Source organism: Papaver somniferum, chromosome 5, assembly GCF_003573695.1.
Source record: "Papaver somniferum cultivar HN1 chromosome 5, ASM357369v1, whole genome shotgun sequence".
Classification (NCBI taxonomy): domain Eukaryota; kingdom Viridiplantae; phylum Streptophyta; class Magnoliopsida; order Ranunculales; family Papaveraceae; genus Papaver; species Papaver somniferum.
In genome coordinates, this window is record NC_039362.1 from 144807563 (window position 1) to 144820953 (window position 13391).

At 36.2% G+C, this 13391-nt stretch overlaps 1 protein-coding gene across 3 annotated transcripts; it reads right to left on the minus strand.

Moving 5' to 3' along the window:
- Window positions 1–339: 339 nt before the first annotated feature.
- On the minus strand, window positions 340–5816 carry LOC113283063 (zinc finger HIT domain-containing protein 3-like). 3 transcript variants are annotated; one of them, XM_026532215.1, is made up of 8 exons: window positions 5550–5816; window positions 5302–5333; window positions 4933–5010; window positions 4303–4383; window positions 3240–3328; window positions 1195–1245; window positions 689–748; window positions 340–585 (listed from the first exon to the last, which is right to left on the minus strand). In XM_026532215.1, the coding sequence occupies exons 1-7, from the start codon at window positions 5627–5629 to the stop codon at window positions 734–736; spliced, it is 426 nt and encodes a 141-aa protein (XP_026388000.1). In that variant the 5' UTR covers window positions 5630–5816; the 3' UTR covers window positions 340–585; window positions 689–733. The 3 variants fall into 3 exon arrangements, with proteins under 3 accessions (XP_026388000.1, XP_026387999.1, XP_026388001.1); XM_026532214.1 differs by lacking the exon at window positions 689–748; XM_026532216.1 differs by lacking the exons at window positions 689–748; window positions 5302–5333.
- Between the last annotated feature and the right edge of the window lie 7575 nt (window positions 5817–13391).

Below are 13391 nucleotides of genomic sequence, written 5' to 3' on the forward strand. Positions count from 1 at the left end.
AAGCCTAACAAGCTAAGCTCCAACGACATACTACTACATTAATTGAACCGGTTGTTGTGCTAGCCTACCAGCGAGCCTCATGGGTAACCTAGCCGGAGGAGCCAAAACGGATGGGGGCTGAGGATGGGGGCTGATAACGAGTTAATAATAAACCCTTTTTTTTGTTTTTTTTTGATATTGTCATTGAGTTGATAATTTGATAATGAGTGAATCTGTTTTATGGTTTATCTTGTAAATTTTAAACCCTGCCTGTTTGTCTATCTATTTGTTGGCTCAAGATCAGGATTTTGCGGATTCCTACTGGGTTGCCTTTCTGTTTTTGTTTCTTTTTGGCCAAGATGTAACAGATCAAGTAGCAAATATAGGTACAACCAAATATTTTACGGATCTCCGTACATTGTACAGACAACATCTCAGATATAGGTGCCAGTTGCACTTTTAAAAGCTTGTTCTCTTGGATTCCCCCTCGATCAACGTGCTTGACCATCATTGGGACTGTTGCTGTAAAGATCATTAGCTACCACATTGTGATCCCATCTCTGAGTTCCATCCTACTTGTCCTCACCGCTCAATAACAGATAAAATCTGCAGAAAATGCCATCAAACTTGTTAGAAGCTCAGAGAAAATGGAATCGTGTATAGGTTTAATAAATACAGTTTTGCAATACAAGTTCATCGAGGCCCATACAAGGGATGTAGAAGAGAGATCAGCAGTTAGGATTCGGGACACTCTTCACCATGCGGATCCCTACTGTGCAAAAAATTGTTTTTTTCTGTTACAATTTGATTAAAAGTTGATAGTCTAATTATGTACATAACATTCGGAGGGATATATAGCTATTTTTTATGAGGACATTCTTGCAGCATAAATTATCATTAACCCTCAAATCAATTGGGAGAGAAGAGAGTGATAACCTAACTATAAAAACCATAGTAACTTCTTCTTGGTTTTGAATCCCCCTTGAAATATTAACCATATATATTTTACTATAGAAGATGAGGTCTAATCTACATCTACATTCTAGACGATGTGGTTGAAATATTTACCATATAAATTTTACTATAACATCCACACTTTGGACATGTGTGACTGTCCAACTCTTCGGAATTTGTTTAAAAAAAAAACAGGAAACAAATAACTGGAGGGAGCCAAAAATAGTCATAATTGATTTGTTAACATTCAATAGCACTTACCTTCTCACTTAGTATGCGGAAGTCCTCCAGTTTCATGGCATTTTCAAGTTCCTGCAAAGGAAACAAGATTTTAAAGAAAAAGAGATGAGGAAAAGATAACTACAAGACATTTTATACACAAATGCTCTATTTTTGGTTTTAGTCTGCCAGTTGCTTTTGATGATATATGGAATAGTGCAAAAAACTGCAGCCCTCTGATTAGAGAGACTTGGATAACTGCAGCATGTTCTGTCATTAAAGAACTGGAGCAGCAATTCAAAACCAGAATAAAGAAAATGGTGTTTGAAGGTGGATATAGAATGAAAAGTAATAAGTGGAACCAGCGCTATGATCTACAGATTGCTTTCTTTAATCTTGGAATAAGACACAGTAAGTTTCAGTGTATCAAGACTTGCTACTGGAATCCTCCTCCTATGGGATATACTATGTTCTGTTGTGATGGCTCATCCTCTGGCAACCCTGGAGCAGCTGGTTTTGGAGTTGTGGTTAGAGATCATGTATGTCAAGTGCTTGGAGTCTCTGGTGGCATAGGCATTGGTACTAACTATATTGCAGAAGTGTATGCAGTAGTATGTGCAGCAGAATTAGCAGTGGAATGGGGCCTGAAGAACATAGTTTTATGTTCTGATTCAAGATCAGTGATTGGAGATTTTGCTCAAGGAAATGTCCCTTGGTTTCTTCACATGAGATGGCTAAAAGCAACTAGCAGAATATCATCTATTATATATCTGCACAGCTTCAGAGAAGCAAATTTTTCTGCTGATTCTGCAGCTAGATTCTGCAGCTAGAAAAGGTGCCAACTTAGCTGCTGGTGAAAGGCAAGTTATTATGGGAAGACCTTCTTTTTTGACAAGGATTGAACTACCAGGAGTTGCAATACTACAGATTCTGCTGAAGGAAAATCTTTTAAATTGTTTTATAATGTTTCTCAGTTGTAAAATGTAGGAGCAGGCATTTTTCTTTTCTGAGTTTTGGGCCTGTGTAAATGGGCTGCTCTGTGTGGTTGGTGATTTTTCAATCTTGTATAACTTTCTTATTTTTAATATAAATGAAATGTGATTTAGAAAGAAAAAAAATACACAAATGATAGAGAATATTTAATTCATTAGTTTCTATTTTTACTTTAAAGCGGGATGCGGTTTAATATTGTTTGTTACACCATGACATTATCAACCAAATTTTCGAATCTATATTTGAGCTGAACTTAGTATTCACATATTCAGAAACTTGCAGGAATGAACATCATGTTTAGAATACAAACAAATTATATAATCCGTGCATACTAAAGGTGCATTTGGGTTAAACCGAAACAGATAATGATAGGGTTGCTAGACTTGATAAGGATTAAAGCAAGATAATGGCATGAGGGACAATGTATGGAAAATAAGTACTGTGAAGATTTTCTTCAAGCCACAGCCCCACAGATGAAAACTCTTGTAAGATAGTCCTGAAATCTATGACGTATAATATAACATCTAGGAATTCTGCAAAAAGAAAAAGCTCAAGCGTAGAGCTTCCTTTTCCCCTAGAACCAAATACACTAAAATTTCCAATTTTTATTTTCTTGTGGATTGAAGATTCGGTGAAATTCCGAGACCTTCTAGTTTACTTTACGTTTAAGGAAACAGTTTGATTCTTTAAGATAAAGTTCCAATGTGAGATTAGAAGATTTTGCTTCAGAAATAACCATGGAGTGTCTACTAACGGCTTCCGTGAAGATTATGCCTCTTTGAGATGAAACATGTTAGCGTATCCTAGTATCGTAAGCCTGTCCAGCTTCCTAGTCTCCTAGCAAACATCTCATGAAAGCCTAAAATTAAACTCACTTTCACCAATTTTGTGATTCAAATGACTTACTGGTTGCAGCATCTTGGACAATCACTACTCAAAAAATAGAACAATGCATGTCGGACTGAAGGTCGATAGGTAGTAGATGTGATCCTCACACTAACTAGTTCAAAACTTGTTATCAGGGGGTTAAATTGCTCCAGAAGTATGAAGACCAAACAGAAAAGAATGTATTCAAGAAGATTAAAGGAACTTACATTCTCTGAATTTGTGGCAGAATCAATATTGTATATGAGCTGACGAAGTTTTTCATCTTTCAATGCATCTCGAATTTCATTACACAAAACTGCACAGGGAAACACTTGAAATTCAGTTAACAAGGATAATAGCGAGAAAAAGGTAACAATGAGACAAGGTTATGCGACCGCAGTCCCTTTATGTAGAATAAGTTTTAACATAAATGAAGTATTTCATCTCTAGTGGACGTAAATAAGAAAGTACCACTAAATTGCATACCAAAAGCCACAGTTTAAGAAGCACAAGCTATAGGTGATTCATTTAGACATGCATAAATTGATTAGTACACAAATCTAATGTTTGTCTGAAAGGGTTAAGATATTTAAAGAAGGGTATTTTTGAAATTGATGAAGAAATACCAAAATAATTGTTAAAGGCAACATAATGAAACTTCACATTATAAAGAGGGAGGACTACATTTTTATTTATTTCAGAAGGAAATCTTCATAATGTTTTTGTTGCCTCTTTAAAGGAAATCAGTTTTAAAACTATGTTATTTTTCAGCTACTCTTTAATACTTACATATGCTTTCAAAGGTGATAAGATTTGCATCTCGTAAGGTATAGATACCAAACCAATTGATTTCGTTGAAGTGTGAACGAGACACTATCTTATATCACTAAGATACATCTTAAGTTAATCATCACTAAGATACATCTTAAGTTAATCAACAAGTGTTAGGTTCCTTTTGAGTCTCTCATCGAAAGTTTTTCTTTACAAAAATCCCTATTAGCTTTGCATGCTATTAACGTTTCTCTGCTGAATTTAATTCATATCTCATAAACTTTTTTTAAGCATATACTTATCTCATAAACTGCATATCTTTGGCTTTAACTTACATCTATGCCGATTCATTCTGATACAAAATATCACAAGGCATGTGCAATGTAAAACCACAGGCCTAATTAATACCTCACACCTTTTTAATGAGAAGGATTGAAAGGTTGACCAACAATTCAAGAAAGAGCAAAACGGACTAACTATTAATGGTAAAGAAAATTTAAGCATGGTCACAAAACTTACCTATGGACTGCAGCTTTGTTTCGGGAAGTATCAAATCTGGCTCCTCTACTTCTAAAGATCTTTTCGAAAGCAATGTCGGACCTGCATCAAATAAATGGCACTAGTTAGAATGTTGGTAACTTACTTTGTTTTTAGCGAACACTTTTGCCAATTTTCAGAACGTGTCAACATTTAGCGATGATAAGAAATTTTCAGAATCTGACATACTTTAGGATAGCAAAAAATCAGTTCTTTTGGAGGATATTAGAGGCAAATGGTAACTATTTATCTGTCTGTTGAGTGTTGAAATCAATTTTTACTTTTCTGTCCAACTTTAAGTTTAGCTTGAGTGTTTATTTAACACAAAAGTAGCATCATTGGGACATAAAAGTCATTTCCATGTTTCACTTGATCATCATCCATATCAGAGAAGGTATGAACATCATCAGTGACGAGGATCTAGTACAGCGGAATTACTCAATCAAGTTGTCAATAACCCCATACTGTTTATTGTGCCAGTTGACAACCCACACTTAATGACTGAAGCTGTTAAGCTCTTCTTCCTTTGTTAACTATTGACACTCTAAAAACTATCCCAAGTTTATTGCACAAATTTAAAAATTCGTATAGGAAGTAGTCAAAGGTTCTTACATGGCTTTTGATCGGGAGTTACTTGATTTGAAGATGGAGTTTCTGCATTGGAAGCTACTTGCTTTGAACATGGAGTTTCTGCATCAAATAACCACATGTCAGTTCAAAACAAAGTGGTAAAACCAAAATATAGAATGACAAGCAGAATGATAAACAGTGTCCTCAAATCAAAGATCTTTTATACCATGAAGATTTTGCAAAACATAATAAGATGATGCTCAACATTATATGAAAATGTACAAGCAACATTCGAGCAGCAACCAAATTGAAGATAGAAATAGATTGTAAACAAAGGGCACAACCTTTGCCACTAGTAACTTAGGAAGAAACCAACCAAACTACACAATACATACAAAAAATCCAGATTACCTTTGTGTTTCTTGTAACAGGTTATAGAGCAACTGCACAGTGAATTCGAAAAATCGAAATCAAAACCAGAAAACCAAAAAAAAAAAAAAAAAGAAAAAAAAAAGTGAAATTAGCTTGAGTCCCATTGTAATTGGTTGCCTTATTTCTAGGGCACTTGAATGATACTGTGTTTTAAGGTTGTTGTTCAGAAAATAAAATGGAACCCTAATTTTAATGGAAGAATAATGGATTAGAAGAAGAATACTTACTATGGAGCAAAACATGAGGGACACTTGTACTTGGAAATTGCATCTTTGCAGACTTCACAATTTCGAGTACCACCGGCCATTTTTTAGAACTTTCAAATCCTCCTCCTCCTCGTCTAAACCGAATAAACAATCTCGGTTTCTCTATCTATATATCCCGTCCGTCTTTCGAGCTCCGCTCCTTTGCACAGTTCTGTTTCCTGTGCTTTTAGGTTATCTCAGTGAAGAAGAGGGACAGAGAGATGAGCTGGTTTTATTTATTTGGGTCTAGACTAGAAGAGACTAGTAGACTACCAGGAGCCAAATTCTGCGCGTGCTTAAGCGACACTGGGCAGCGTCGTGAGGCGAGAGGCAATGTTTTGAAATCCGAACCGGACGTCGAACCAGTAAAATCACTGGATCAGGATCAACAGGTCTAACCAGTGATTCAACCGGGAATCACTGGATCACACGTATATAAATAGTTATTAACATCTTAACTCATGCTTAACGTCGTGTTATGACGAGGACACCCTCGTGACATTTTTTATAAGAATGCACTTTACAACCGTTGGATAATATACGTATTTGCATCCCAAGATAATTTTGAAAAGATTAAAATATTTTTATTATTTTTTCACGTCCTTAATTTAATTTTATTTACACCTTGGTCCCCCTTAGGCTTCAGACGAATCAAATTCAATCTCACCTGTCAGGCCGTCACAACAAAGCTTCTTTTTGTTTCCTAAACATAAAAATCTAGGTTTTTTTGAAAGAAAAAGAATACGGAAGAGAACTCATTAAAAATCTTAATGAAGGATGATATCTATCTCCATAAATCGTACTTACGCACCAAGTAGAGAAACGTGCATTACTGTGAAGATATCTTACAAGTTGCTCAAGGCTGAGCTTCCACTTTTGCTGATACAGATTGGTGCGAAGTAGAGGTATATTTGGACTCATATTGTGTATATTTTGATGTTATGAATAAGTACGGGCAGACTAATATTTCTTCATGAGTGAAATATACCTTTCTTAATATGGTGTGTTAATTACTTGTTAGTGGGCATCTGTAGTTCATGATTTTGGATCCTTCGTTTCCTAGTTACATGCATCTCATCCTATCCTAATTATAGTCTGGATAGTTATTTGCTATATATCAATGAATTGATCTAACACTGTTTCTGATTGTATTCAAATGAAAAATGAGAATACATCACTTTTGATCATGATTACCCATCAGGCGATCGCAACTTCGATGGTGTTGCTGGAGGGACCAAGATAAAAATAAAATAAAATAAAGGGGCGTGAAAGAAGAAAATAAATAAATAATACCCTTATAAAAGCTATAATGAGGGTGACCTCGTCACTGCATGACTCCATTTTAGCTTGTGTAAAAGACCCGTAGATAACTAGGGATGGACACGTGCAAGTTTGGAAAGAAATTGATTGTCCACGTCTTTTCCTCATTATGTCCACATATTTGCCATCCAAATGTTGTATTTTTTACGTTTTCTGCCATCAAGCCCTAACTTCCATTGCATTTTCTCTTCTTCTCCTACGGCATCTCTCTCGCTAACACAATTTAACTCTCCGTGCCTCTCAACTTTTCCTCTCAATCTACCTCTCTAAAGAACCACCGCACCTTTAAAAGAATTGAGATCAATTGTAACAAATGTGTGTTCATATAAAATTTGAGCATCTATTGTAACATTTATTATTGGAAGATTATCTACTGATTTCTTCTAATCTCTGATATCAAAAACATTTATTCTAAAAAATAGTGATTTCTCCGAAGCTTTCGCTCAGCTTTAGATGGTATCTCCATTGAATGAAGAGGATTAAGGTCGAAAGTGATCCGTGTTTCATTTGATTTTTTTCTTCTTCTGTCTGCGGTACAGTACTACTGGGTTACTTGGTAAAACCCGTTCTAAACCAGACTGATTCATATGGGTCACTGGTTGGACCGTCCAGGTCACCCGGTTCTCTGGGTTTTTTAACATGTTAAGTGGATATGTGTTGTACCGGACCATTTTTTTACTGGTTCACCGGTTTAACGGTCCAACCGATCGGTCTGGTCCAGTTTTTAAAACACTGGCCAGAGGACGAGCACAAGGGGTCCAAATGCATTTTTCGGCTGCATGCCCCAAAGATCAGGGAACCAACAAGGACATTTAAAGCGCGTTTGAATACTAGAAACAGAAGTGTTTCTGCTTCTCCAGAAATAGAAATCAGAACCAAAAAAAATTTCCTTCATTTTTTTATTTTGATACGAAGAATGTGTTTTATTAATTTGGTGTAGCAATTACATCAGTACAATCTCTCAGAATCTCCTCAACTAAGAAGTCTTGTGAATTGGCATACCAAGTGTCTGACACCATAAAGGTCCTAGCCTGCTTACAACAGTTCCTATGGACCCAACAAACTTCAAGTTTGTTGATTTTGCTCCCATTATGGACTCAACAAACATGAAAAATGGATGTTTAAACCAACAAATTTGTTGGTTTGTTCATTGAGTTGGAGGATGTAGCGGACGAGCTTGCCTCAAATGCTGGCGTTGGAGACACAAGCGCTTTCATGGGAGACGCGCGTTCTTTGGTAAATCGCTAGAGCTCGTGCTTCCAGCGCGCGTTTGTCATGGAATCGCCAACGGCTGAATCTGGACGGCTAGAAACTCTTGTGATCTAACGGCTATAATTTTTGAGTTCTATAAATACTCCTCATTTCAACTCCAAATTCACACATTCTTCACTCTCAAGTCATCTACAAAAATTCCCCCCCCCCAGAGTTCGTGCTGTTAGATTCACTAAACAAGAGGTTTTAGCTATTTGTAGAGCCTTTGTTTTTCACACACAAGATGATGTCATGAGTAATGTAGCCGATTCGACGTTGGCTTTCTGGGAGAAAGTTTTCATAATGTTCGCCGCTGAAACGGGGAACATCCATGGGCGTGATTCTGGCGGATTGCAGCATCGTTTTAGTTTAGTTAGTAGTCATGTATCGGAGTTCATCGCTTTAATAATGGAGAATCACAAAAATAAGCTCAACGGTGAGCCGAACATGAAGTGTTGCCCAGACCTCTAGCGATGTGGCAAGCATCTCACCACGGTCGTCCTTTCGACTTCCATGCTTGTTTCAACATTCTTAGGGTGCTCAACATATATGATCCCTACATCGCCCTAGTAATTCCACCACCCGCCGAGAATTGACACCTACGTAGTAATTGTTTTAATTTAATGTATTTCTTTTGTTCTCATGTATGATGTGGTTGTTCAATGCAGTATGTTTTTATTTATGAAATTGATGGTGCAATGTTTAATCGAGGAAAATTTTATATTACTTATGATATTGATGGTTTTAGATAATCTTAATGACACAAAATTAACAACAAATTAAATAACATATTACCATAGTGAAACGGTTTTTCCTTCAACTTCAATCAGCCCACTCCACCAAAAAACACTTAGGATATTCCCAGAAATGCCTTCCGTATGTGTCTTCTTCATAACAAATCCGCAAATGCATAAAAGTCTTGCAATCGGGCTTTGAGCATCCACTGACAATGGTTGTATTCGTGATCTCCATATCCACAATGCTTGCAGTGTAATAACTCATTCTTCAATTTGGCTTTAAGTTTGAAGTTTTTGCAGAGTGTTGCAATCTTTTCTTCTTCTTCCTTTTTAATCTTCGTAGCATCATCTCGCATATGTGGTTCCTCTGGATAGTTGGGATCTTGACATTGCAAATACCTGATATTTTTCGGTTGTGATTCAATCACCATTCTGATGCGTGAACAACCTTCCCGCGGACACTTTGAATATATCCAAGGGCATTGCATAAGACTGTGGTTATCCATGAAACATAATGGACAAACCTCTTTTGCTTCGGCACATAATATCTGCTTCGCTTTTCCTTTAGAAAACATGGTCGATGTTGAGAAATAAATATGTTGGTTTGGTTGAGAGGCCACCCCTAGTGTTATTTATAACAAAAAAATAAGCGTTGGTAATTCAAACGGGCGCTTAAAGTAAAGTCGCGCGGTTTTACTACAAACGCCAACGACTACATTTTCAATGGCTCGATTTTCTTTCTCGACCTATAAATTCCATTCTCCTCATCTCCAAAATCACTTCTTCTTCTTCTTCTTTTATAAAACTCTTAATCTCTCTCACTTCGCAGAAACGTCTGTTAGAAATCGTGCTCCCAAGTTTACTGAAGAAGAGGATATAACTATACGCAAAGCATATTTTTTTCATAGGGTAATCACTGGTATGGGATTTCAAGACGGTTCTTTTTGGGAGAACGTTTTTTCAATGTTCGTCTCACTGTCGGGAAACCCAGGAAACCGAGATGCTCGTTTTCAATCTATTAGGCTTACACTCCAGACATTTGTTTCTCTGGTAATGGAACTTGATCGAGAAAAGTTCATCGGTGTAACTGAAGATGAAGTGAACCAAACAGCTCTTGATAATTGGGAGGAAGCTCACGACAAACCTTTTCGTTACGAAGCGTGTTTTAGAATTCTAAAAGATGGTCCATCTCAAGTACATTTGTACTGCACTCGAATGCCGCTCCCGATCTTTACAATGAAAGAAGATGTTACTCTTGTTCGATGTTGGATACATCGTTTGATGAGACCAATAAACAGTGACTATTTATGGGAAAGAGTATTGGGACATTTTGTAGCATCGCGGTCCGAAACCATAAGAAACAGTAAGAGCCTAGAACTAAGAATTGCATTCATCACTAAGGAAGTCAAACATTATACGGAAGTTTTGTGGATGGTTTACCGTAGTTATTCAGGATTATCCAACGAAGAATTGGTGAGTATCTTACCTTTGTCCTCACTGATCAACTGCATCATAAATATCTGAACTTGTTATTTATTTGTTTTACAGAAAACAATCGCTCAGACCAAGTTTACTGAAGAAAGCGGAAGAGAGTTTAATCATTTTGAATGTTATGAACTCTACAAAGAGAATGTCGTTGGATTTGATGTAGTTTGATGTTTTTTTCGTGGTTTATTAAAATGTAGTTTGATGTTATTTGCAAGTTTAAATTGTAATAAGTTTCGCTTAATCTGAAGTGGAAATTCTATTTTAATATCTAAATATTTTCATTCATTGATGCCAATTCTTTTACAAGATATAAACATAGGCAATAATAAAACGTACTAAACAACTTCAATAAAAATCGAGTACAAGCTTTGGCCTCCTGTTTATGTTCATTTGACGTATCTTCCATTCAACGCGCTCTTTGACAATTTCGCCTTTGTTTTTGAATTTTTTGTTGTTAACTTTCAAAACTGGAGCTCTTCTTTGCCTTTTAGCGGAACATTTTCTTGGAGCAACTTCAAAAACTTGCACTTCCCTCTTACAATTTTCAATCTTTTTAAAAATCCCACATATCTTAGAAACAGAAGCTTCAAGTTTTGCATCGCAAAAAATGTGATTGCCTTTTAGCCATTGAGAAATAGATTTTAAAAGAGAAAATTCAAGAGAAGTGAATTTTGGTGTGAGTGAATTGTTTGAAATTGATGGTAATTTATAGAGGTAAAAAGTGAATTTTGAATTTTAAAAAACTACCCGTCGGAGTTTGTAGCAAAAACGCCAGCGTCATATGTTAAAGCGCCGCGTTGAAGCTTTGAACTCTAGCGCTTGTCCTACCAACGCCGGTGCTTTAACTACAAACTCCAGCGTTTGTCTCTCGGTCGTGCGCTTAGTTATCTAACGCCCAGTGCTTTACCATAGTGGAAAAACCAGTTTGGCCATCCACCTGGCTCAATAAATATATGGGTTTGTTCATTCCCATAGAAATTCCCCTTGGTTAACTTATCTGTCGGACCATTACATTCTCTGACAATATGATTACATACTCATCTTGAAAAATTACTCAAGTAAAATAAAACGTCTTTTATAATATTCATATTTTTCCAAGATACACATGGATTTTTTCCATTAATTGCATTGGCTACGTTACCTGAATCAACTTCAATAAAGAGATGCTCTATTTGAATCTCTAGAGTCCATCGAACTCCTTCCAAGATAATAGGCATTCTCCTTCTTCATGGTTTAGAACTCCATGCCTGGCCTCTTGATGCTCCCCTGCAAAATTCCTCGTAAAAAGTTGACTTTTATGTTTATTAAAGTCATTCTCAAATGATATTACTAAACTGAATTGTGACTTTTCAACTTTCAAAGTCGAAAAGTAACTTCTGAATATACACACAAACACAAACACCCTATTAGTGTCATTATGGTCTTCGTAATGACATTTTTCATATGTCAGTTTTATATGCTTACTGCTCAGTTAGAATACCTTTGGGAAAGAAATTGATCGCGCACATCATTTTCTTAATTACAAAAATCGATCAAATTCAGTTTGTTTTAAATTTTATGAATGCATCATCTAATTAATCACAAAAATAGCCACTAAAGAACAAAAAAGCATATGAAAATGAACAAACTTAATTACAATCATAAACCCCCGAAAATGATAACTCGCTGATTACTTAACAAAGAATCTAAAGATTAAGCAAAAGGATGGAGTTTCCCACTGAAACCAAAAAAACCAATTAAATCTCGTTTATACGGTAAAAAACATCGTCGTTTATTTCCTTCTTTCGTCGTTTTATTTCTCAAGTATGCCGCCGGAAACATTTCATTTCCGGCAGTTGTACTAGTTATAGTATCACTTACTTTCTTCGCCGAGAATTTCCTACCCATCGGTTCTGTATCTTCTTTGGTACTTTGCAATGGCTCGGCATGATTATCTAAGTAGTTGTACGTCTTATTAGGAGTACTATTACTTCGATGAATCAAATCTCTAAGCCTAAAACTTTTAGGCCAATTACTATTTCCAATGGACTTACTCTTCTTATCAGGTCGATGGTAGGTATGATCTGGGGATGTCGTAAAATTTTTGGTTTCCAAATGCAGTGTAGGAGTGAAATAAGGCACATTCATTATGTATGCGAAGCAAAGGTCATGCAATATAAGCGAAGATCATCACACATAGTAAAATGAAGATGATGTAATTGATGATGTCAGCATAATCACGAGTAAAATATGAAGATCTATGCGAAGTGTAGAGTGTGCGAATCTGAGTGAATGTACATGAGTGATTGTAACGCACAGTGATTCCCAAAATAAAGGATCTATTAGCTGTCATCCACTATGTAAGTATCCTATATAAAGGGAAGGGCTGTCATGTAATGAGGGATCTCTGAGTGTGTGTTAGACAAGAAATTAAGAGAGAAAAAGTTTATTTGGAGAGCAAGTAAAACCTTTGTATTATCTTGTATCCAATTTAATATTTCAATAAATAAACGAATGATCTTCACCATGATTTCTTAGTATATTGTTCATATTCTTATACAAGTGTGGTTGTAGAATTTCCTGCAACTACATCTGGCGCTAGAAACAGGGATTGTGATAAATCCTGTTGGTTGGTTTATAGAATCTTGGAAACTTAGATCTGGAAATTTTGGAGAAGACAAATATGAAAAGTGAAGAATCTATAAAGAAAGCAAGAATCATGATGATACGAGAAAGGGGAAGGAGTATACAGTGTAATTCTATAACAAAAACATCAATCTCCGATGCGGATTTTCAAGCAGGAATAACAGGAAGAATACACAAATGAGATTACAACGGAAAGAAGGTGACAACAGTAGAAAAGGAATCCCCATTAAAGGAATGGTAGAAGACGCAGATAACGTTTGCAACAGATGAAATTCCGGAAGAAAATTTAAAACGAACAGATCCGTTAGTAATCACAGTAACGGCTGAGCGAAGCAATAATGATGAAAAGACGAAAGAATCAGAAGAATGGGCGATTAATAGAACGTTGGTGGATACAGGAAGT